Genomic DNA, 24,667 nt, shown 5'->3' with positions numbered 1-24,667 from the left:
TACAATCAACCCTTTAGATGTATCCATACAGCACATCATATGTTATCTGCTCCATCTTCAAAGGTGTAACCTGGCGTACTCATCCATCCGTCTACACCTAGCAGCAATTGCTGCTTACCTGCAAAACAGACAGCATTTATCACTTTTCAGAGTGCCTGCTATCAAAGCCTTCATGGAAGGCCTTAAAAGAGTAATTCCGCCCAGGGCACCACCCTCACCTGTGTGGAATCTAAACGTAGTTCTTACAAGGCTAATGGGTCCGCCTTTCCGAACCAATGCATAAATGTGAGCTACAGTTCCTTACTTGGAAAACAGCTTTCCTCGTAGCTATCACTTCCCTTAGAAGGGTTATCTAAATACAAGCGTTCACTATACAAGAACCCTTTTTACAGACACATCACAGCAAGGTGATACTTCGCACAAATCCAAAATTTCTGCCCAAGGTCATTTCCCCCTTCCATCTCAATCAATCGGTAGAATTACCGTTTTTTTTCTCGCAACCTCAATCTGTTGCGGAAAGGGCTCTACATACACTTGATGTTAAAAGGGCTTTACTGTACTACATACAAAGAACGCAACCTTTCAGAAAGACTAAACAGTTGTTTGTCTCCTTCTCTCCACCGCATAAGGGCAACCCCATCTCAAAATCAGGGATAGCTAGGTGGATTGTAAAGTGCATACAAATTTGCTATCACAAAGCAAAAAGAACATTATCTGTTCTACCTAAAGCCCACTCTACAAGAAAGATAGGGGCTTCTATGGCTTTTCTAGGGAACATACCCTTAGATGACATCTGCAAAGCAGCCACATGGTCAACACCGCACACCTTCACAAAACATTACTGTGTAGACGTGCACTCCAAACAACAAGCTAGTGTGGGCCAGGCTGTACTAAAGACACTGTTTCAAACCACTGCAACGGATACCGGTGGTCGCCGCTAGGGTTGGGTACTGCTATATAATCTATGCACAGTGTATAATCTGCAGCTCATATGCCTCGAGCGGAATATGCTACTTACCAGTATGCATCTGTTCTTGGCATGTAGAGCTGCAGATCTATACACGCCCACCCGCCTCCCCGGCTACCTGTATCCGTTCCAGTCTATCTTATTTAGATACAACACACATGGGTTTCTTTACTATTATCACTACGCTCCATCTTTTCCCTGCTGGCGAAAAACAATCTGAGGATGGAGTCGAAGCCCATGCGCAGTACGGACCAAAGGAGGAGTCACCGAACTTGTGACTTCCAAAGATTGTCCAAGAAGAAAAACAAACTGCAAACATCCGGGCCCAACACCAGATGGCGATCTATGCACAGTGTATAGATCTGCAGCTCTACATGCCAAGAACAGATGCATACTGGTAAGTAGCATATTCCTTTTACCTGACTCTTTGAAATTGCACATCTCCGGTCCTACTGATAACATTTTTGTCGTTCTGGTATCATTTTATTTATTACAATTTACTCTTATTATTCTAAATTGGTGTGGGATTTTTCTTGTGTTGTTTACACTATATTATTGTTTGTATGCTATAAATACTTTACACATTGCCCCCTACGTTAAGCCTGACTGCTTTTGTGTTAAGCTACCAGAGGGTTATGCACAAGTTAATTTAGTGACTTTATTGGTTCACCCTGGCAATGATTATGGTTGTTGTTTGAGAAGGGTTTCAAACCCCCATTTTTCCCTCTTCCCCCATGCAACCAATAACTCCATTTCTTACACAACCCTTTGAAAAATGGCATCACAGATGGTGACTTAAATATCTACGGCTTATCTTGCAACTGTAAGAATGCCGAAGATAACCCTTGATCATTTCCAAAGCCTAATGTCAGATAACTTGGCTTGGAGGGTGTTTGTTTAGTGGGTGCCACACCAAGTTAATCCTGTCCCAACAGGCGTATACAGTTTTTGTTGAGAGATCCTAGGCTCCAGAGATTACCTCGACCACCTCTGGATGATCTTCGAAGGCGTTCAGCCATTACCGCTCAAACTCCAATCATGAAGGTTGATAGTGCGAACGCCCAGAATATGAACCCTGCACTGTTGATGGACAGCAGGTCCTCCCAGAGGGACAACCTGATCCAAGGACCTATGCTCAAGCCCAGATGTTCTGGATATTATACTCACTGTGCCCAATCTGGAGCCAATAGAATGAGACTGACCTGGTCAATTTGTCTGCCTTTGCATTAAAGAATCCTCCCAGGTTATTCATCACCAGGAAAATTCAGAGGTGCAAGGCCTCCTGCCACAGAGTCTGTGACCACACCCCCACTCTGTATGTTGCAACCACATGGTGGTGGTGTTGTCCGTGAGCACCTGAATCCGCTTTCCTTTGATGGACTTCAGGAAGGCTTTCAGCTCCAGAGGTTAATGTGGAGCCAGGACTCCCCGAAGACCAGAATCTTCTGATCTCCATCTCACCCAGATGGCTGCCCCAACCCAGAAACCATGCATTGGTCACCACTGTCTGCCCTCTATGAGGAATGGAGAGAGGTTAGCTCTGCTGCTGACCCAATCGCAGTCCAGCAACAACCACTGCAAATCATTTACGGTCTCCTCTGAAATATAAACTTGGTTGAGAGGTTCCCTTGACGTTGTTCCCACTAAGACTTCAGATCCCACTGCAGATCCTGCCCCATTATGATGAACCAGGACACCTCTTGGAGTGTGTGAGGCCCATGTTCCTTATAAGACCTCCCCCCCCCACCTTCTTCGTTTCTCTACCTGGAGTAACTCGTCCTGCCCTTCTCTTCCTTCTCTGTGACGTCTTGGTCCTCTTCCACAGGAACTGCATACCCTACTCTGACCTGGTTGTGCCAGAACCAGCTGCAGAATCGGCTCAGAAGTTTTCCAACTTGTGGAGCGAGATCGAGAAGGATGCCCCCCCTCCAAGAGAATGCGTCGTGTGAAAAGCTAAGGCCCGCTTGGACTACTTATGTTTGCAGGGTTTTTTGTTTACCTGAAGACTTTGAGCGTGATGAAGACTGACCTCTGGAGTGGCTCAGTCGATTCCGTAAAAGGAAGCAGGATCGTGAACGAACCTTAGATGTGAAGCTCACTTTTGAAAAGTCCTGACTAAGTTTTCTTTTGCTTGGCGACTTAGTTTTCTCTTACACTTCCTACAGGCCTTCGGGTTCATCGGCACGCTGTCATCTCAGGCCTTTTAGTAGTGGCTTGACTCCATGCACCACAGGCACACCTGATGAAGATTAGCCACAGATATTTGTTTGCAACAGTTTCCATAGGGCTTGAAACCTGCCTTTTTCGGGAGTGAAATCCCGTGTATGCTGAGGTTTTGTCAAATCAAAATAGTCTCAGATGAGGAGCTCTTGATCCACCTCTGGTGGCATGTTATGAAAGGAACTGATGTCAGCGCACAGGGGTAGCACCTATATAGCCTCTGCACGTCATTTCCGAAGTGACGTTGATGTGAAGCTTCACGGCGCCACCTTTCAGCTTTTTAAGATAACTACTGAAAAAAATTTGGGATCCCGTGTGACATCTGGGGAATATTCAAAAGGTGACCAACTTGCGACTAGAATAATGCTTCGGTGTTAAGATTTAGTGGCCAGTCCAGTATTACTTTCTAATGGTATATTCATGTGCAGTTGAATAGGTGGAAGAAAAATTCAAATGGAATGTATGCCATAAATTTGAGGGAAAAAACCTGAGCATTTATTGAGCAGGATTGATTTATTGACTGATTGTGTCTATACTGAGCTTCATACCCCGATGTGAGGCACTGAAGCAGGATGCGTGCAGTGTGTATGGTTAGAAAGAATAAATGTTACCTCAGCTGAGTCTACTTGGGAAGGACGAAGGCGGTGTAAGTTGTTATGAGAGGGTCTAAATGTAGATCTGCCTTGGTGACTCTTACGTGTGGAGATAGTGGTAAGTATGGCCAGGGTCTGAGAAATGGACTACAAATTAGAATCCTCCGTTTTCCCAATCGGTTGGCGGGTCCCAGTCTCTGTACTTGCTCACCTTGTGTTTTAGAGTTCACTAAATTGGCCTGTCATTTGATTATGCTGGAAGAGGCACGTTTCAACAGATGTTGAAGGGTGTGTTAACTGGCGTAACGATTAGTGTCGGTAATTAGTTAAAGTATGATAACGAAAATGATTTGCACTTCGATTGGGTGCAGTTCATTTTCTGAAAAACTCTTGGAAAAAGCTAGGTCTGATCATGTAATTTTATATCGCACATGCCACTAGGTGGCAGTATGGTACGTAATAAAGTATTTTCATTTACAGTTTTAAAAAAAATGCAAGACTTGCCTGAGAGCTACTTCTGGATCATTGAATTCGTTTGATTAAAGTAATGGTTTGCGTTCCAGGTTGGCTGATTCTCAAAAGTGTGGCTATTTTGCTTCACATTCTTAGTCCCAGTGCTAGGTGCTTTGGTGTAAGAAAATTGGCCAAATGGAAATGTCTTTAACAAACGCACTGAACTGAAATACATTGAAGGCTGTACACCTGGAGACGGAGAATGGAGTTTAATAAAATCGGTCAAAACTGTGGAACCGCCACAAAGCCCGTTTCAACACTGCAGCTCCATATGGAGAGGATGTGGCCTAATGGCTAGAGCGCTCGACTTTGGAGCTGGGGAACCGGGTTCGAGTCGAGTCGATTCTGGGCAAATTACTTAATCTCCCCGTGCCTAACAAAAAAAAAAGTGTCCGTCTGTAGCGCAACTGGTGCTCAGTGCTCTGATACCTTCGGGCCTAGTTTGCGCTATATAAAACTGCAAAAAAACTTGCAGCAAATTTCACCGCGCTGCCTGAAATGGGAGGGTACCTACCTCTTTGCAACCAAATTCACTGTGCCAACTGAAAATGCCAGAGTGCCTCATAATAGTAGCATACCATTAATGCAACAGGCATGACAACTCATGAGGTAGTGGTTCTGTTTTGAAAACCTGGAGCTCTCTGCGAGCCTTATAACCTTAAAGCTTGCACCCTCGGGGTTGACGGATCACAGACTCGCAGGTGAAGTCAGACTTCAAGTAAATATTTTGCATTTGTCAAATGATAGCATGTTTCGAATAACAGCTATTGGACTCGTTGCTTTCATGTCATTCATAGTCATATTGATAATACCGGTGATAACTAATATACCAAGGTTCTCAGTTACAGTGGTTGAAAACGAGCAAATGTTATTCCCATACGAAACCAAGCGACATTCTGGGTTGTAATCAGTCGCTTTTTTTTAGAGCAGTAGAATGGTTGCACTATCATTCGTCTTGTTAAATACTTTTTTGTACTATTGCAGAATCCTACAAAGGACACTTCGGCCCCGTGCATTGTGTGAGGTTTAGTCCTGATGGAGAGTTGTATGCCAGTGGTTCAGAGGATGGCACATTAAGGTTGTGGCAGACTGCAGTTGGAAAGACGTATGGCCTCTGGAAGTGTATACTACCAGGTAAGAATGGTTTACACTTTTCGCTAACGTGATCTGGGAACGTTTTTGTATAATGCGTCTTTGCAAACAGGGTTACTTTGGATGTATGGGTGTTGGGATGTCTTTTCAAAACTCGCAGACAGAAAATCAATAAACATTTGAGCCGAATGCTGCCCATTTGTACTGCAGGTATATAATGTTAATGACTAAAGTTGATATATTATGTTTACATTCTAACATGAAGGCATTTAAACTCGAAGTTTGTATGCCATGTTTATACTCTAATATATATAGCAATGGAGAGAGGGGAGTGTGGGAGAAGCAAGTGAGTTTGCATATGTGCAGAGTTAATGTGTGTGTGTGTGGGGGCATGTATAACCCATGCTGTGAACATTGGATCAGTCCTTATAGCGTGGGTAAACCCTGACAGAACCAGACAAACACTATCTTTGTGAGGACCCATGCAGGACTGGTGCATTGGGAGAACCGGTCCCTAGTGTGTTTAGGTACTTTCGAGTGAGTGTATCGAAAAACTAAAAGTGCAGTTATATTTGCCCTGGTCCGCTTTATAACCTACCCTACTATCAAAGCACACAGTAGTTAGACTAGTAAATGCACACTTCATTGTGGTCTATGGTGGTGTGCAAATGCGTATAGCGACACAAGGCTATTCCAGTCCTACACACGTCTTTGAAGCCAGTCTACTTAAACTAAACTGTACACTTTCATTATGTGCATTAGTCTAAATGGACAAGTACCATGTACTTTAAATTAACCCAACCTTTGCTGTGAATCTTGGAGCATTGCACATCTAAATATCTATATGCTAGGATAAATGAATGTGGTCAATGTGAATAAATGGCTCTGAGCCATTTAGTTTCCTCCTCCCTCGCCCCAGTTCTGTAGGTGGGGGACTCCCGATTCATAACGGACAAGGAGGAGTTGCAGAAGCCCATATAGAGGTACAGGTCGGAGTGACGAGTCATGGGAATGCCCTAAGCTTACCCACATCAGAGGGAGGGCTGCAAAAGAACAGCTCCTGCAAAACGTAGAACATTTTATAGAGCCCAGCAAGCCCAAAATGGATACTTCTGGTGGCTAGAACCTACCACCCAGTTTAAAACCTTCAAACCCCTTGAACATCTGTGCACCAGGGTTTAAGAAAACATCAAGAGGTCTCTTCATGTTTCACTCCAAGGCCAGGCCTTGCACATTCTCTGATGTGGAGCATGCAAGATGTCCCCTGTTTGGGTTTTGGAAAGCTCCAAGAGAGGACCAGACTCTTGGGTAAGAAGACTACCCAGGTCGTACATCCCCTCCAGCCCCCCGTTTAACTCTACATGCATCAGAATGACATTTCTCTGTAGGTAGAGAGGAGTGTCCCAGTTCCCTTAATCAAAGCTCCCTAAGAGCAGGGCCAGAGCCAGTCTGTGTTAGGCCCTGGGGATCGAATGGTAGCATTGAACCTACAGGATGCTTATTTTCATACCTCTGTCTTGCAAACCGTGTCCTGTGGTTCATAGTGGAATAGGAGCGTTTCCAGTTCGCTAGGCTCCCCTTTGGTCTCCGTCTTTACTTTCTATGACAACTGGCTGCTAAAAGTGGGCTCACCACAGTCAGTAGTTACCCAACTCCAGACTACAGCGGACCTCCTGCATTCGATGAGGTTCACAATCAACATGCCAAAGTCGCACTGGGCTACTGCCGTCATGACCCCTGTGACCTTGTGAAGTAAGGGTGCCGGGAAGGGAGGCGCTAGGTGGCGCACAGCGGAATGGCTGCCTTCGGGTGAAGCTCCCGCAGCCCAGCGAAGAAATCCTTAATAATCCTTCCTGAAAGTCGCATTTGATAGCCCACGCGGGCCTGTGTGGGTGGACCAACATCCCCACCGCAGTTGGAGCGCTGTCTCATCCCTGGCGACCCGGAGATATCGGACTGCGAGGCCGCCGCAAGTTGTGCCGGCTGTGGAGGACGTCTTGCTGGAGCTGTGTCCGGGAGGCTGCTGCGGCGCGAGTCCGGTGCGTCTCACGTGGGTGACAGGCCCCACCTCCGGACCCTCGGCTGCGGGCGGCGGCCCTGCGACGTGTCAGCTGGGGCTCGCTGGGACCCGCGTTGGATCCCCCCGGCCGGGGGCAAGAGGACGGACTGGACTACGGCGTGATGCACAACAGGCGCGGGCGTTGGTGAGTGGCGCGCCCGGCTGAATCCCCGGCTGGGGTCGCCGCCTTCTCTGCCCGCGCCGGATCCTTACTGCGGCGCGGTGCCGTCCCGCTCGTACCGGCCTGCGCGGACCCCCCCCCCCGGCTGCTACCCTACTGCTAGCCCACTGGGGGCGCTTACACGTCCGCCGGAGGGACAGATCGGAGGAGGTGCGGAGCCCGGAGAGACTGTTACCTGCTGCGCTGACCGCTGACCCTCCTGCGCTGGGGCCTTCGAGGTGGTGCCTACGCTGGGGAGAGACGACACAGAGGAGGTAGCCATCGAACAGAGGGGGCTAGACGGCGGAGTGTGCCTGGCGCGCTCACGATCGCGAGGCCGGCGTGTGGAGCCCCGACTTGGATCCTCTTTGCCCCCATATACCGGACTCTCCTCTGCTGGCGCTCCGCGCGTAGCTCATCCCGTTCACTCACGGAGAGTCGCTACTGGCCGTGGAGGTGAGCGGTGCGCTTGTGGGGTCGCGGTTGGCCCCGGGAGGGGCGGCTGGTCCCCAGCGAGATCCTGCGTGGCAGGTGGAGGGGGTTGCACGAGGTGCTGGTGGTTGAGCCAGTGACCTGCTGCACGATCTGGCCGATCTCCCTCTTCCCTAGGCTGCCACTCCCCCCCCTCCTTGGCCGCTTGCCCCCGGGGCCCACCCGGGCGTCCCCCCTGATCCCGCCGCGGGTGGCCTGGTGGCGCTGCCATGGGGAAGCCGGACAGCCGACAGCCTCGCCTTACTTTTGAGTCCAAAAAGCAGACCAGGCCGCAGCCGGAGGCTGCTGCGGCGGGGTCGGAGCCGGTGGAGGCCCCGCCGGGGGATGATGTCAAGTCCATCTTGCTGGACATGCGGCAAAGTCTTGCGACCATAGTCGACAAAATGGATTCCATGCAATCCCGCATGGACTCGATCGTACATAAGGTTGACAGCCATGGCGAACGCATCACGGAAACGGAGAGACGTATCTCAGACACCGAAGATCGCACAACGGAACTGTCCGCCGCTATGGCGCGCATGGACAAAATCTTCCATGTAATAGCAGCCAAAAACGAAGACTTGGAAGCGCGTAGTCGGAGGAACAATATCCGTATAATTGGCATACCAGAATCGACCCACACGGGCAAGATGGAGGACTATGTGGAGGGTCTCCTGCGCGAGGTGGTGGGCACGGACTCCCTATCCCCCCAGTTCATAGTGGAAAGGGCGCACAGATCTCTGGCCCTGAGGCCACCGCCGGGGGCTCCCCCTCGCCCTATTATAGCACGCCTGTTGAACTTCCGTGACCGAGATGTCGCGCTTCGGACGGCGAGGGAGAAGAAGAGCCTATCCTATGGTGGCAACGCCTTCACCATTTTTCCGGACTTCACCCCGGTGGTTCAGGAGGAGCGAAAGAAATTTGTCCAGGTCAAGCATAAACTACGCGCTGCACAAGTTGACTATGCGCTTCTTTACCCTGCCCGCCTGCGCATCACGCATCAAGGGAAACAAATCTTTTGCACTAAACCCCAACAGGCGGAGGAGTTTTTGAAACGACTCAAGAAACGTGATCAGGACTGCTCCTCACCGCTGGCATCAGACTGATGGGTCTGGAGTGTTGACCTGTCGATTTTGAGACTGAGGCCTGTCGGCTGGTAAGGCGGTGCGAATATCTGCTATTATGGGACTTGATATAGTGACCCAGGGGCCCGGCTTTATTCACTGTGAGGGGCTGATAGCGGGGTGTAGAAACTCTTTTTCTTGCACTAGACTCTCAGGAAATTATCGCCTCGCTGGGCACCCTCTTTGATCATGGGGTGAGCCCGGCCCAAGGGCGGGAAACTCTCTCCTGGATCGAGGGGTTTATTGTGTATTCACCTAGACTGTCCTCCCAAGGGTATTACCCACTTGACTTTAAGTTTTCATGTTGCTCCACTGTGGCCTTTGCTATGGACGGAGTTCGTTAGGGGGGGGGGGGGGAGGGGGGCCGTCCAGATAGCATGTTTGGGATGCTGCTGTGGGAGGGGGGAGGGGGGGGGTGTTGGGGATTTGTAAGGTTTGTTAAGTTTGTATGGGATGTGGCGCTTTTGGCATGGTCTTCTACATACGGGTCGGGGGGTGGCGTTTGCACTATATTGCTGGGTGTGAGTCTTTTGGTCTTCCATGAGTGATCCGCAAACACATAGGGTCTCTACTGGGCAGCTTAACTTTCTATCCTGGAATGTGAGGGGCTTGGGGGACCACAGGAAGCGCAGGCACGTCCTAGCATACCTGGACAGGCATCACGTGGGAGTGGCCTTTCTTCAGGAGACGCACTTAGATCCCACAAGGCCGGTGCTATTTGCCTCGCGCTGGGCGGTGCACCGTACCTTCTCCTCCTACTCCACCTACTCACGTGGGGTGGCCATCCTCATTAGGAAACATACACCGTTTGTGCACATGGGCGAGCGTATAGACCGGGAGGGCAGGTATTGTATTGTTTGGGGGCGCATGGGCATGGATACGCTCACTTTAGCGTGCTATTATGGTCCTAACACTGATGATCCGTCTTGTCTTCAGGCGCTGTGGGGAGAGATTCTGCGTATCGGTTCCACCCACCTAGTGTGGGGGGGGGATTTTAACATAGCTGTTGACCCCGGGAGTGATAGGTCGAAGCCGAACCCACACCACTACTCCCGCTCGCAGGCATATGTGCATGACCTTCTTACTGAGCGTCATCTACTAGACACGTGGCGTTCTAGGCACCCGGGGACAAGGGAGGGCACGCACTGGACTGCCGCGCACTCCACATGGGCGAGACTGGACTATATCCTGGTTTCACCGGGGCTTGCCCCCGCGATAGGCTGGGTAAAACACCTCGCTCGCACGTACTCCGATCACGCCCCGGTCCTGCTGAACTTTGTCATGACTGACCTCGCCGGGTCTCCAATGGCGTGGAGATTGCAGCCCACTGCCCTGCTGGATGACGTCTTCAGATCAGAAATAGCGCAGGAAATTGAGAGCTTCTTCCAGCGCAACGGTGGCACGGTGGATAGTGTTGCCGTGGTGTGGGAGGCCTTTAAAGTCACGATTAGAGGACTATGCATCTCAAAGGGGGGGGGGGGGTCCTCAAGGTTTTACGTAGCACCCTTTGTAAACTCGAAACTGACTTGAAAGACTTGGAGAGTGCCCCCACGTTTCATACTGATGCTGGGGCTCAAGCCCGCTTTCGGGAACTGCTGACAGAATATAAAGACACAGCGGACAGAGAGGTCCGATTCAGGGGGAAACACTTTCAAGCTCGTAGATACGGGGAGGGGGAGCGCCCGGGTAAATACCTCGCTTGGGCAATCCGACCGCCCCGCTTTAACAACCAAATCCTCGAGATTCAGGATGGGTCGGGGGAGCTCCACAGAGACACCCGGTCTATTATGCAAACATTCGTTACTCATTATACTGACCTGTACTCCTCCGCTCACACGGCACCGCCGGAGCTGGCTCCCTATTTGGGGGAGACCACATTGGGATGGCTATCTGATAAGCAGAGGAAGTTCCTCATGGCACCGCTCGGGATTGACGAAATTCGTGAGGCCATCATGCAAATGGCCTCGGGGAAAGCCCCTGGCCTCGACGGGCTCCCGATCGAGTTTTATAAGTCATACATAGATATCCTTGCCCCGATCTTGAAAGAGGTGTTTGAGGAGGCCCACACGCTGGGAAAGCTCCCCCCTACCATGAGAGAGGCATTGATTACTTCCCTATTGAAGCCGGGTAAACCGGCGGCCTCCCCTGACTCCTACCGGCCTCTGTCCCTCCTTAACTGTGACTTAAAGATCCTCTCTAAAACTCTGGCTAACCGGCTGTCGCTCCTTATGCAGGGGCTAGTACTCCCGGATCAGTCGGGTTTCATACCGGGCAGGGCGACGTCGCACAACCTGCGCACGCTATTCGCCACTCTGCAGAACGTTGACCCCAGCCTCCAGATGGTGGCCGTCTTTTTGGACGCGACGAAAGCGTTCGACTCCCTGGAGTGGGATTACCTTGTGGCGGTGCTGACTAGTATGGGTTTCCCCCTAGTTTTCCTGGGCTGGATAGCTATCCTTTACGGTGGCCCCCGTGCCAGGGTATTGATCAACGGTAGGACGTCGGAGCCCTTTGGAATCGCCCGGGGGACCAGGCAGTGGTGCCCCTTATCCCCTCTCTTGTTCGCACTGGCGGTGGAGCCCCTTGCTTCGCGGTTGCGACAGCGTCATCAACATAGGGCGCTTATCTGCGAGCAGAGGCAGCTTCTGCTGTCGCTCTATGCAGATGACATAACTTTGTATGTGCGAGACCCCCAAAACAACCTGAACCCGCTACTCAGGGAATTCATCACGTACGGGGAAATGTCAGGCGTGCGAATCAATTGGGCCAAGTCTCAGATCCTCCATTTGACGGATGGATGTCGGAGGTTCTCACTTGACTATCCCATAGAATGGTGTGAGTCTGACGTAAAATATCTAGGCGTCAGGATATCTCGCGACAGGGACGAACTGATGCGCTCTAACTATGGTACGGCACTGACACAGGTCTCCTCCTGCGTGGACCGCTGGATAGCGCTCCCCCTCTCGATGGCAGGACGTGCTGCCTTGATTAAGATGGTGGTGCTCCCCCGACTTTTGTATCTGTTCATGAACATTCCCTTCCCACCGGGTCGGCACTTTTTCAATCGACTGCGCTCGGAACTGATTCGGCTAGTTTGGGGCGGGAAGAGACCTCGGCTGAAGTGGGAGGTGATGACCTCCCCTTACTCCCGGGGGGGTTTGGACATACCGGACCTGGAGTTGTACTACTATTGCGCTCAAGCACACTATGCATATTACTGGTTCCACCCCATTGCATTTATGCCCCAGCTCGCTGCGGAGGACTGGCTGGCGGCTCCTCTGCCTCTGCACGGTCTGCTGCATAGTACTCTCCCTTATAATACCTCGGACTATAATGCATTGCAGGGAACGGTACGGGCATGGCTGGAGATATCTAAGCGAGTTGCGAGCTCGTTCTTGTACTCGCCCCTTCTCCCCATTGCCTACCACCCGCAGCTGCCTCTTCTACAGGAAAGACTGTTTCAAGACTTGATCCACAAACTGGGGATTCAAAGGTGGGGTGATCTATTCTCGGCTGGGCGCTTTCGAGATCGGGAACACTTCTTTGATGGGTACGCGCCTACCCCCTTGGAGCTATTCACCTACATGAGACTGAGGCACGGCATGCGGTCCATATTACAGACATTCCCGGAGGAACCCGAAATCACTGACCCATTGCACAGAGTCTTACAGGCGTCCTCGCCCTCCCACCTGGTCTCCATACTATACCACACAATTCGATCTGACACTGCACTTGACGCCTCGCGGGCTCGTGGGGAGTGGGAGCGGGAGTTGGGGCTAGAGCTGGGAGATGACAGGTGGTCATACTGTTGCATACAGACAGAGCAAATTTCTGCAGCAGCAGACATCGTATCATACACTTTAAGTTCCTAAATCGTCTGTACTGCACACCGGTCACCAAACACAAATTCAAACTGCAAAACTCGGATAATTGCGAGAGATGTCATGCCCCACATGCGGACTTCCTGCACTTGTCCTGGGGTTGCCCCGCAATTCAGACCTACTGGACCCAAGTGTTCTCCGCTGTCTCACAGATGGTGGACTTACTCCTTGAGCCCGACCCGGTGCAGGCCCTCTTGGGGTATACCAAACACATTCCGCGGGCAAGCCGCAGGTTTGTCACGGCGGCGCTGTTGTTGGCGAAGCGGAGGATAGCGTGCCGTTGGGGGCGGGGGAGGGCTCCGAAATTTAAGGAATGGCTTAAAGACCTTGTCTACTGCCAAGAACAGATCCTGGCATACTCCGACCTGCTCCCGGCTCGATCCCGCCCCGCCGATATATGGGGCCCACTACAATGTTACCTACTGCAATACCCGGAAGCCCTGACCGGGGATGCCCCTCCCCCGGCCCTTGATGGCGTTGCTTCTGCTGCTCATGATTCACAAATTACGCAAGGGGTCGGTTGAGCTGTTGCGGTGCTGTGGGGGCGGGAGTTCTTCCACGATTGCCAGGCTGGGATGATCGGGTTGCATACCTGTTACACGTGTCTTAAGGATTACGGTCATGCCCTGGGAGAGGCATACTGCATGGGGAAGGTCCGCTGAAGAACCCCTCAGGACTACACTGTTCGCTTTTCTTGTGTGTGGCTCTGTTGCCGGCTGTTCCTGCCCAGGGTCCCTGTGCTAAGACTCATGATAATGTCTATTTTGTTGTTCCCGCCCCCCCCGGACATGCATTGGATATACTGATGTAATGATTCAGACCTTGAAATGCCATTGAAGTTTGATTATGATAACTGTGTGATTGCATTGTTTTGATGCAAAATCCAATAAATAAAGTTTAAAAAAAAAAAAAAAAAAAAAAAAAACATGCCAAAGTCGCACTGATTCCTTCTCAGACGCTTCCCGACTTTGGAGCCATTCTGGATGCAGTGCAGTTCTGTGCCTATCTGCCTAAGTGAGGAGTCCAGGACATTTTGTCTATGATCCCAATGTTTCAACCGAAGTCCTGGATTTTGGCAATACTAACTCTGAGAGTGCTTGGTCTGATCGCCTCCTGCATCCTGCTGGTGAAACACACTTGTTAGCATATACGGGCTCTGCAGTGGGATCGGCAGTCCCACTGGGTGCAAACTGCACTCTTCCCTCTGGACTGCCCAGGGTCTGCCCCAGGGGGACTTGTAGGTTTTAAAAAGGAATGTTTGGGCTTGACATAATGTTATTTTGCCAGTTTGAAAGGCAGTTTAAAACTGCACCCATAGGCTGCAATGGCAGACCTGGGACATGTTTGAAGGGCTACCCAAGTGGGTGGCACAATTAGTACTGCAGGCCCACTGGTGGTAGCAATTAATTTACATACCCTGGTTACCTGTAGTGTCACTTCACTAGGGACTTGTAACTAAATTAATTATGCCAATTGGGTATGAGCCACTGTTGTGTGTTAGGGAGAGAGTACATGCACTTTAATACTGGTTAGCATTGGTAAAGTGTGCAGAGTCCCAAGGCTGGCATTAACGAGATCAACAAAGTGGAGGAAGAAGGCAAAAAGTATGGTGGCCGACCACACTAAGGCTGAGTGGTCTAACGGACACAAAGGAAGGATACCAGTCTATACTTAAACCTTCCTCGGTCTACGGCCGTCACGGCTACAAGGACACGGTCTGTTATGTTGGAGCCCCTCGCCCTTCCCATCCCACACAAAAACTCATTAACAAAGGCTCATAGCTCTCATATACGCGAATGTCATTGTGTATTTAGACATGTTGTACAGCAGCTCGGGCCGCTGTTCAGCATGGCTTAAACAAAAACGAAGCTCAATGACGCGGTCATCTCTGGACACATCATAGCGCTTTGCTTTACTTTATGCCATATTGCATAGAAGCCCACGCTGCTGTGCAACATGTCTAAATAAACATTGAAAAAGCCAATGGATGCAGCATAGGTACAACATATTGGCATTGCCAATGGTTATTCCTCTGATTCATACAGTGACAGACTTCAGTTTGTGGTCAGCCGACTCGCTTGTTCCTTAAAATGACCGGTTGAATTATTTGGGTCAAAACGCCGTTGACACCAATATGGCTATAACGCCATTTTTGAAACCTAGATATGGAGTACTCCTCTGGGAATTTTATTAACTTAAGCTATACTAAGTGCTCTACATACTAAGAAGATCCATGTAGTCTGTCCCCATAACCTTGTTTGATCATTTTCCACGTTACTTATTTCACCCATCACTGTGTTCACACCGAGTGAATAAAAATTAACTAAACTTGGAAGAAAAAAAAAAATCTGTCCGGCATCATTTTCATATGTAAAAAAGTTCTTGAACTCAAATGTGTATACGTTGTTCTGTTTCTGTATGTATGTTTACTTATCTGAATAATCTACTTTCCCTTTAGGTAATCAAATCGTATTTGAAAATATTAGTAATAACTATATTTTACTAGTTATGATTTCAGTGCTTTTTATTAATTGTCCAATAAACCTTTTGATTAGAGTTCTAAGATTGCAACTCTTCCTAAAAACAAGGGTACTACTGCCTGACATGCATATGTGGCCCACAGGATGTGTGTTTTTTAGAGACTAAATTCGAGAAAATTTAGTAGCATAAGAGAATGTCAGCACATTCTGCAACATTTCGTTCCTTGGCGGTCAATATGAGCTCCAAGAACCGAACGAAAGGAAGAAGGCGGAATAAGTGTTAGGTGTTTGAAGTGAAAGTTAAAATTGCGATCATGATTATACACAAATAAGTTGACAAGCTGTGAGTTCTTGTAAATTACTCAGTGAGGCCTGAAACTTCAGTTAATTTTCTATTCTGTTGGAAATCGTTGGAGGTCAGAGTGCTGCAGAAGCGTAGGCTCTGCAGGATCGTAATATAAATCTGAATCTCTGGTCTTGGGAATATCCAGCATGTTTAACATTTTTTATAGGAAGTTCGAAGTAAAACACATTGCAATAGTTGAAAACGGACCTCACTTTGCAAATATCTGCTTATTTTAAATGTTTTCAGGACTAGTACTTTTTTCCCATTTTTCTTTTTTTCATACCTTCCCTTCTAGTTTTTCCATAAATTACTGTTGTTCTACAAACTCCGACCACCTGTTCATGTGGTGGTACACTTTTGGTTTCCACTGAAGGTGGTGAAGATTCTTCTGCACCTCCGGAAAGTGGTATAGAATCACTAGTTCTTTGTAACCTGTGGTAACGTTATTCATCAGTACTTAATGAAGAACAGTGGCATTGGAGGGAAGTATTTAAATGGTTTGAGAACGTGATTTGAAGTGCCCTAGATGTGCTTTCTTTATAGTAGGAAATTGTGCCAGGGACCCTCAAAATAGTGGCACAGCTGTAGTAGGGTACATAAAACATTTCTGCTTCTAAGAACCAACTAATCGATGACCCGGTCTTCCTGATTCCTCACTTAAAATTTTTGTAAAATTATTTTGAGAATACATATTGTTGATTTTGTAATGCTCGGTGTAAGTAAAAGCAACCGTCTTTAAACAAATGTTACTTTTCTGTTTTAATTTGCAGAAGAGCTTGCGGCTGAAAATACAGACCCCATTTTAAACACGACTCCTGAAATTAAAGCTTGAACATTCATGCAGTCAGTGTTTAATCCATCGGCATCAAAACGGAGAAGAACGGGATCCTTCTCGGACATGCTCTCCACGCAACACACAACTGAGCAGAAACTGAGTTTGTAGGTTACCCCAAATGTTGGGAGACAATATCACTTGTTGCTTACAACAAAAACTCTGCCTATCAAAGACACATAGTTGTGCGAACGACTCAGAGCAGACTATATTGTCTTTTTGTGCTAAACGTAAAATATAAACAGTTGTTTCAGTTTCAGCTAAGGTTGGTTATAGGAGTGGCTCTCGTTACCAAGGGAACGCAAGGTGGTGGTACTTTGCTGATTGGTCCAGAAGCAGGAAGACGTACGCCTTAGTTCTGAGAGTCAGAGTACAATATTTATGGATTTATTTTCCTCTGGTTTCGTTTTACCCTGCTTCAGAGCATTTTCATTGTATTTTCATTTGGTCGAATAAAGCCTCGAAACATCATATGCTTTGTTTTATTTGCATAGATTTATAATGGTAATAAAACTAACATTTAGATTTGAAATAAAATATGGGAGGACGTTCTTTTAGAGCGCTTGCATGCACTATGCTGGTGGGACGTGCACTGGTGAGAGGAAACGTGAAAGACTGTATGTGTAACAGCCAAGTGGTGTCTACATGCCAGGAAAACCATACACTGAGATGCATGCTGCAAACTGGGCTGCTTAAGCGAGACCTACCAATAGACCATTGATGACCAGGGTGCACACATATTGCACTATCATTGTTAAAAGTAAAGTTTGTGCCAGCTACCACACACTTGTGCTCTCGTCTGCAGCTTGCCCTATCCTAACGCCACTTGAGTCACCAAACACTCCCCACATAAGAATCTCACCATGGTCTCTGTGCTCCCCACATCTCATCTTTCCACTGCTCTCATAAGCCTCCCCAGTTCTCCCTAAGTAAAGTGAGTATACGTGGAAGGGTAGATTTTGCCATCACTCAAACCACCACCACCGCATCATACCTGCCCTTCTAGGCTGCGTGGATGCCCTTTAATGTCTCAAATGACTCTGGATAAGTAAGGGACAATAGAAGGGGTCAAAGGATCTTGAAGCACAAAAAGGTATACCAAATGCGTAAACTTTCTGTTGTCACAGGTCTATACGAAGTAGTGAAGAAGTGGTTTGTAAGTGTTCTTTACCTAGTATCCTGTACACTAAACAGGTCTTTTTCTATATGTAATGCTTCCATGGCTAATATATGCAACTTCATAAAATTGATGACTGTTTGCAGTTAAATGCCCCTCCCTATTTGGCACTGAAAAAAATCCCTGTCACTTGAGGGGTTCCTTAGTATTCTTTTCAACCACCCCTTACCTTTTCACTACTTAAGTGAGTCCATTAGCCAAAGCACTAGGAAAGAAAGCTTTTAACATTTAGTTGTATGCCAATCACACAGACATATCTGCGTTGTATAATAAGCCTGTCTCCCACTCATCCTTTCAACAACTCCTGAGCTTTGTATGGAGTTGGATGGGTAGCAATTTCTTACAATTAAATGCTGGCCAAATAAAAATACTGCAAATCAATGGCAATATCGATCTTTGGCTTGTCCCATATTGGCTGGTAAAATGGCTTTCTGCCGACCCCAGCTCCCTCTGAAACGTCTAGGGGGTAAAAACAGATAAAGACCTCACTTTGGCAGCACAGATCTCCTTACTGGTATTCACATGTTCTTTCCACCTTAGAACCCTCAGGGAATACCGTTTTAAACTCCTTATGGCTAGAGACTTAATTGGCTCAAGGCTGGATTATGCCAACTCACTGTATTTAGGTTTGCTTACTTAAGCTCCAAGTGGTTCAAGCGTATAATTGTAAGCGCATGAATTTGCCCATTCACACCCTTTTGCTCCATTTTCTACATTGGCTTCCTTTCAAGCAGTGCTTCAGTTTAAAACACTATGCATTGCATTCAGATCCTTTCAAGATAACTTCTTGCATCATTTCCCAGAAGGGACAAATTTATAACCTAGCCCGCTGTCTGTTCTTTTACGCCCAATTCCCTGGAGGTTCCTAAATACTTAATCTTGATTTGGAGGCTGCCTTATTTCGATCTGTTCCCCTAGGTTTCTGGAATTCGCATTCAGATCAACTTTGTTTTGAGTCCAGGCTCCTTAATTTTAGACGTTCGCTGAAAAACCTAGCTTTTCTTACAAGCCTATTCTAAGACTTAACTCCTGTTTCATTATTTTGTTTCTTGAACTCTGTCTATTGCCAAGAAACCTTAGTTGTAGGTTGGCTGTATGAATCATTTTAAAATTATAAAAGGAGTTAGGGAAAGTGCACTTCAACGGGATTGCCAGGGATCCTTGCTCTGGCTGCAGGCACAGCAGGTAAAAGCCTTATAAAATCCTCAAAAGCTACCTCTTTACAACATTCGCCAACACCCTATGGATGGAGCCTCTTGGCATATGTGAACCCATGATACAAACCAAAACCCAGGGAACATATGTACTTCTATAATCAAACTATCTAGATTTTCCGACTAATAGCTTCAAAAACATATGGGGCAAAACAAAATCCACACAAATATGGACAAGTACCTTGTACCTCAAATCAGCTAGTAATATGGTGGGGTAAAGTTCCTGTCCTCCTCACGCTGTCTTCCAGGTTGTTGGGGAAAGAAGTGTAAGGAAAATGAGGGATCTGGTGGTATTTTCGAGTCCAGCAGACTTGTAGATGTGAAGTTTACAAGAATTAATGAATGAATGATTATGGCCTCTTACAAGCCACTATCTAAGAGTTAAAAAAATCTATTTTTGAGGAAAATTACTTTGTTTAATTTTTTTTTTTTTTTTTAAAACAAAGCCAGAAACCTAATTTTGACCACACTGATCTTGGACCCAACATTTAATAAGTAACAACTTTCAATTGGGAGAAAGTAGCATTTTGAGTTTGGTATCTAAAGAAATGTAATTTCAAATCCCCCTTAATGGTAAAGTCTGATTTTAAGTCACAATCCTGAAAAAGCCACGGTTAGTAAGTTTGTATTTCCTTGTCCTCTCCATTTGGTGCCACTATCCTGGGTCAGATGATTAGGTGTAGCAGCAGTTAGTCTTTGTGTAATGCTCCCAGACAACAACACAAAAAAGAATAGCGGTTTGCAGGATGAGCCAACTCAGACTTGTTGAGGAGGAGGAGGAGGAGGAGGAGGAGGAGGAGATGTCACCTATCCTACTTGCACATCATAAAGGATCTACCAGAGCGTACTCAAAGGTTTGGGCACTAGTGTTTTGTGACCCTCCAGAGAAGCTGGGGCCAGGGCAGGGAGGCAGGTAATTCCAAGAACCTCTAGGGGTGGAAGCCTCTAGAACCTTCTACTAATGTGGGCACAAGGTCTAAATAATGGACCCTCGGACCCAAATCTTCAGTACACCATTGCACCTGTGGAAAATGCAGATGGACTACGATGCTGCTCTGCAAAAAAAGACTGCTATTCTGTTGCCCTGCAGCTTGAGTGAAGGGGCTGGACCTGCATCCTGAACCCACCACCAGATTGACTCCAAAGGCTAATTGGCTGGCCTCTTGATCAGAACCTCTGGGACAGAAAAGGCTCCAATCACCATGAACCCAGCACCTAGATTCTACCTGCTGCGAGTCCTACCCCCTCCCAAGTGGTGCTACTCCGGTCTTAAACACTTGGATGTGGGTCTGAAGGTGCTCTGGCAGTCCAGCTTTGGTCTTGTGGTTGGAGCTGGCGCATCTCCCCACAACTCTGCTACAGAAACGCTGCTGCGCGATGCATCCTCAACGCTTGCCTTCGCATAGCCAGCGTCTAGTCAATGTCAATGACCTCCTCAACGACAACGCAGAACTTCACATCCCAAGTCCATTGCGACAGCATCCTCAATGACGATGCAGGACTCCACAGCGAAGCCTTGCAACTCTTCAGAACTGCATCTGTACGACGTTTCCTCGACGCAAGACCTCGCAACGCCTCACAACCAGTTTTTAAGGTACTTCGTTCAGCAGGCCTAACTTAGTCCCTGTATCTGGCCAAGTTCCATGTCATTCAGCCTGAACTTGTAACTTAGTCCCGGTCCTGCGTGATCATATAACCACAGTTGGTGCTTTGTGCTTCTAGGCACTATTTTGCCTTAAAATTTGTGAATTAGATATCTCCTGTTCAACTGATTAGATTTTTGTTGGTTTGGTCTCAAATAAGTTATTACATTTTACTCAATTTTGTAAATTGTTGTGGTTTTTCTCTTTTGTTTTTACTTTATTACTGTTTGAAGTATGCTTAAATACTTTACACATTGCCTCCAAGTTAAGACTGACTGCTTTTGTGCCAAGCTACCAGAGGGTTGAGCACAGGTTAATTTGGGGGGGGGGGGGTGCTTGTGTGAGTAGGGTTCCACCACCCTCAACCAGTAATCCAATTTCCTAAAACAGATAACAGAATGTTCTTGGTGGTAATGTCTGTTCAGCCCACCACATGACCGAGGTGGGCCCAAAGAATTGGGTTAGGGGATGAGGGATAGCTTTTCAGAACATAAGGCAAGATCTTGTTAGGAAAGGGCAAAAAGACTGCAGCCGTTGAGAAGAGAAGCTGGAATGTTTGTCTACCCATGTCTCCTACCACATTGGACATGAGGAAAATTATCTTTGGTTCTATCCCCTCTGAGGGCATCACCACAAACTTGAGGGGGAAAATAAATGTGGGCTGAAGTGGTGGAGATACTTCAAATGATTTGCACTTACTGTTTCATTATTCTGCACACTACAGAAAAGTCCAAATGCCTTGAATCATTTCGTGAATGGTTCACTGTTGTGCACCTTGAACTATTCATAATTGGGCAACTATGTGTCTTTGTTGAAATGCAAAGTTTTATGACCGAGTGTGCAGAAGCCTGTATGTGTCAGTTAGGAGGTAGATCAGATAACTCTTCAACTGCAAGCTTTAGGGCAAAATACGCATTTCTCTCTACTGGCATGAAAAAAGTACAGGTAAATCTAAAATCTGATAAATTAAAATATTGCTGTAAAATGGCCCTCTTTACAGGCTTACTTCAAACTTTTTACCTTCCTCCTCTTCTTTTTAAGACCCTCTTTTTGTTGACTTAAGCATTCAGAGCAGCTTACCAGTGCTAAAGTGCATGAGCTCTCTTTAAACATAGTATGATTGGTTTACACCCGTTTGGAAGATTTAGTTTACTTGTAATTCCCCTGTAAATAGATATGCCATATACCCAGGGCCTGTAAATGAAGTGCTACTAGTGGGCCTGCAGCACGGATGTGCCACCTGCAGAAGTAGCCTTTCAAACTTGTCTTAGGCCTGCCACTGCAGTGTTGGTTTGTGTAGTTTAGTGCCACTTCAACTTGGCATTTAGAACTACATGCCAAGCCTTTAACTCTCCTTTTTTTGGCCAGGAACTCAGACATGACAGCCGCATATTAGCAAGGCTCCGCCCCGGTTCCTCACTAATCCTGTTTTTGACCACTCTGGGGCAACTCCGATCCATACCGGAGGTGTGGGCACTCCGCGATCGCGCGCTGGCAGCTAAAGCAGGGAAGAAGAGCCGGCTGGCGCGATGCGGCTCCATTGAGCTGTGCGGAGAGGGATCGGCGAGCTGCATGCCTTGGGACCCAGAGCACTCACGAGATGGTGCGGCGGGCCCTGGAGTGACCAGGTCTGGTGTGCGTAGGAGTGGCGCGGCCTGGGGCTTTGCAGGCAGACGACGGAGCAGCGGAGAACGGTGCTGCCGGGTTCGGTGCTGGATCGACTGGAGGCGGATGGAGTGTGGTGGGCTGGCTGCGGACCCCCGGGGGGCCCTGAGGAGTGAGCTCTGTCCTACTACTCCCGAGTGATGCCTGCGATCCGGTGCCTGCACCCACATTGAGGATCGGTAGTTGGGCAGCTGTGGTGCCTGGGCTGGAGGTAGGCGGTGGCGGGGTGTGCACTCTGGACCCCTGCGGCGCCACCTGTGGGCAGCGGACAGTGGGCCCTGAGGCTCCGTACAGGCCTGAAAGGGAGCGGCTGCCAGGAGGGCTTTCCCAAATCTGGTCTGCGGTGCGCATTTGTGGTGGCTCCCTCTGCAGGTGGGGCTAAGGGGCCAAGAAGAGGGGGGCGCGGGGAGCATGCCACCCAGCAGGTGAAGAGGAGGTGCTGCGGGCACCATTGAGCAACGCAGGTGGTGGGCACCGGCTCCGATGGAGCTCACTAGCCTGGCGACACTGGGCAATGGCATGCCGGACCTGGGGTGCCTTCCTGGTGCACGTGGCGGAGGACAGAGGTGAGGTGGCGATGTTTGGGAGGGGCATGTGGTCTGGGCCCCCCACCCTGGAAAAGTAGACTGGGAGCGTGGTTGACCCCCCCCCCCCCCCCCCCCCCCCCCCCCCACCCTGAAAGCCGGAAGGATCTGGAAGAGAGGGACCGGGATCGCTCATTGCGTGCCCCGCTGGACTTTGGTGAAGCAGGAACTGCGACTGTTAGCCCCGAGTGCCTGGGGGGCCTCTGAGGCAGAGTAGGGAGCACGCCAGGGACGCACTGTAACCTTGCACAGAGGAGACGGGGGAGTAGTATCGGGCTGGTTGGCAGTCAAACCCCAGACACAGAATTGCAGCAGGACATCTGAGCAGTGCCGGTGGGGCAGACAGGTTCACTGAGGTTGAGACCTCCCTCAAGACACTAGTGCTGGAACAAAAGCAGGGGTTTGCTCTGATGCATGATCTCGCACAGAGTGGCCGAACTTGAGCAGAAGATGTTGAAGGAAGGAACAGGCGCAACAATTTACGTGTAGTGGGGATTCCGGAAATTTGGAGGAATCCGATATGGTCTCTTTTTTTGGAAAAATGGCTACAGGGGGTGATGCCGGCTGGCATGGTGACTCAGTTCTTTGCCTTGGAGAGGGCACACAGAGTGCCAGGTCGGAGCGCCGGCCCCGGGGAGGCCCCCCAGACCATTCGTCTCTCACCTACTTCACTATAAAGACAGGGATGCCATATTGAAGCAATCGCGAACTCACGGCCCATACACGTTGGGCAACAGTAGAGTGTCCATGTTCCCCGACTTCACCGCTAAAGTGCAGGCGCAGAGAGCCGTTAAAAAGGCCCCTCGTGAGGCGGGATTGCATTACTCCTTGCTGTTCCAGGCCAGTCTCTGAATAATATTAGATGGCTCCACCCATTTCTGCAGCACGCCAGAAGATGCCTGGACGTGGTTAGAGGCGTATTGGAAAGGTGTGCCGCTGCCTAAATCACAGCCCAGCGTGAGAGGAGAGAAACGAGCTAGAGGACGGCAGCCTCGCCCTAAGAAATCGACCATGGGGGCTTACAAATTTTATAGGATGCTGTTTGGCCTTGTGACTAGGTTTTCCAGAGTGTCATGTCATCTATTCTAGCTGATGTTCCCAGGGTGTTCTTTTACCAGGATGACGTACTTATTTTTGGTGAGACTGAGGCAACTCATGATGAGAGGCTGCCTCTAGTGCTCAACACGTTTAAGGAATGTGGGCGATAGTAAAAAGGTAGAAATGTAGAATTAAGTGTGCAGACATCAATTATTTGGGACATTCGATTTCTTCTTGGGGCATACACCCAAAAAATAACTTTTGACCTCCATATTGAACTTGACTTCACCCAAAAACAAGGATGAACTGAAGTAGTTCTTGGAAATGGTGGTTTATAGAGTTTATAAATAATTTTGCTGGCCACACCTTACAAATGAGAACATTACGCAAAAAGAATGTAATGTACACCTGGGCTGAGTTATGTGAGGGAGAGTTTGTGGATATTAAAAAAGCCATGCCTAGCACACCCGGTTTGAGGTAGCTTGTACCTGGGAAGAACACCATAATATCAACTGATGCTAGCTCTAAAGTATTAGTAGCAGTTCTCTTACAGGGAGACCATACTGGTGAACAAACTATTGCCTTTGCTTCTAGAGCACTGAGACCAG

The 24,667-nt window shown here is 48.4% G+C and overlaps 1 protein-coding gene across 1 annotated transcript in view; it reads left to right on the top strand.

Annotated features, from left to right (window-relative positions):
• The window catches only part of STRAP (serine/threonine kinase receptor associated protein), a 143,616-nt gene extending 126,407 nt beyond the window's left edge, over window positions 1–17,209 (top strand). Inside the window, exons 8-9 of the mRNA XM_085652664.1 lie at window positions 5,278–5,427; window positions 16,677–17,209. Of these exons, the coding sequence (XP_085508790.1) occupies window positions 5,278–5,427; window positions 16,677–16,738 (212 nt within the window). The 3' untranslated portion in view covers window positions 16,739–17,209. The remainder of the gene's footprint in view (window positions 1–5,277; window positions 5,428–16,676) is intronic.
• The last annotated feature ends 7,458 nt before the right edge of the window (window positions 17,210–24,667 follow it).

The sequence above is a fragment of the Triturus cristatus genome, chromosome 4_1 (genome assembly GCF_964204655.1).
Source record: "Triturus cristatus chromosome 4_1, aTriCri1.1, whole genome shotgun sequence".
Taxonomy (NCBI): Eukaryota; Metazoa; Chordata; class Amphibia; order Caudata; family Salamandridae; genus Triturus; species Triturus cristatus.
Note: the sequence above shows the minus strand (reverse complement) of the source record. Positions and strands in the feature narration are given on the sequence as shown.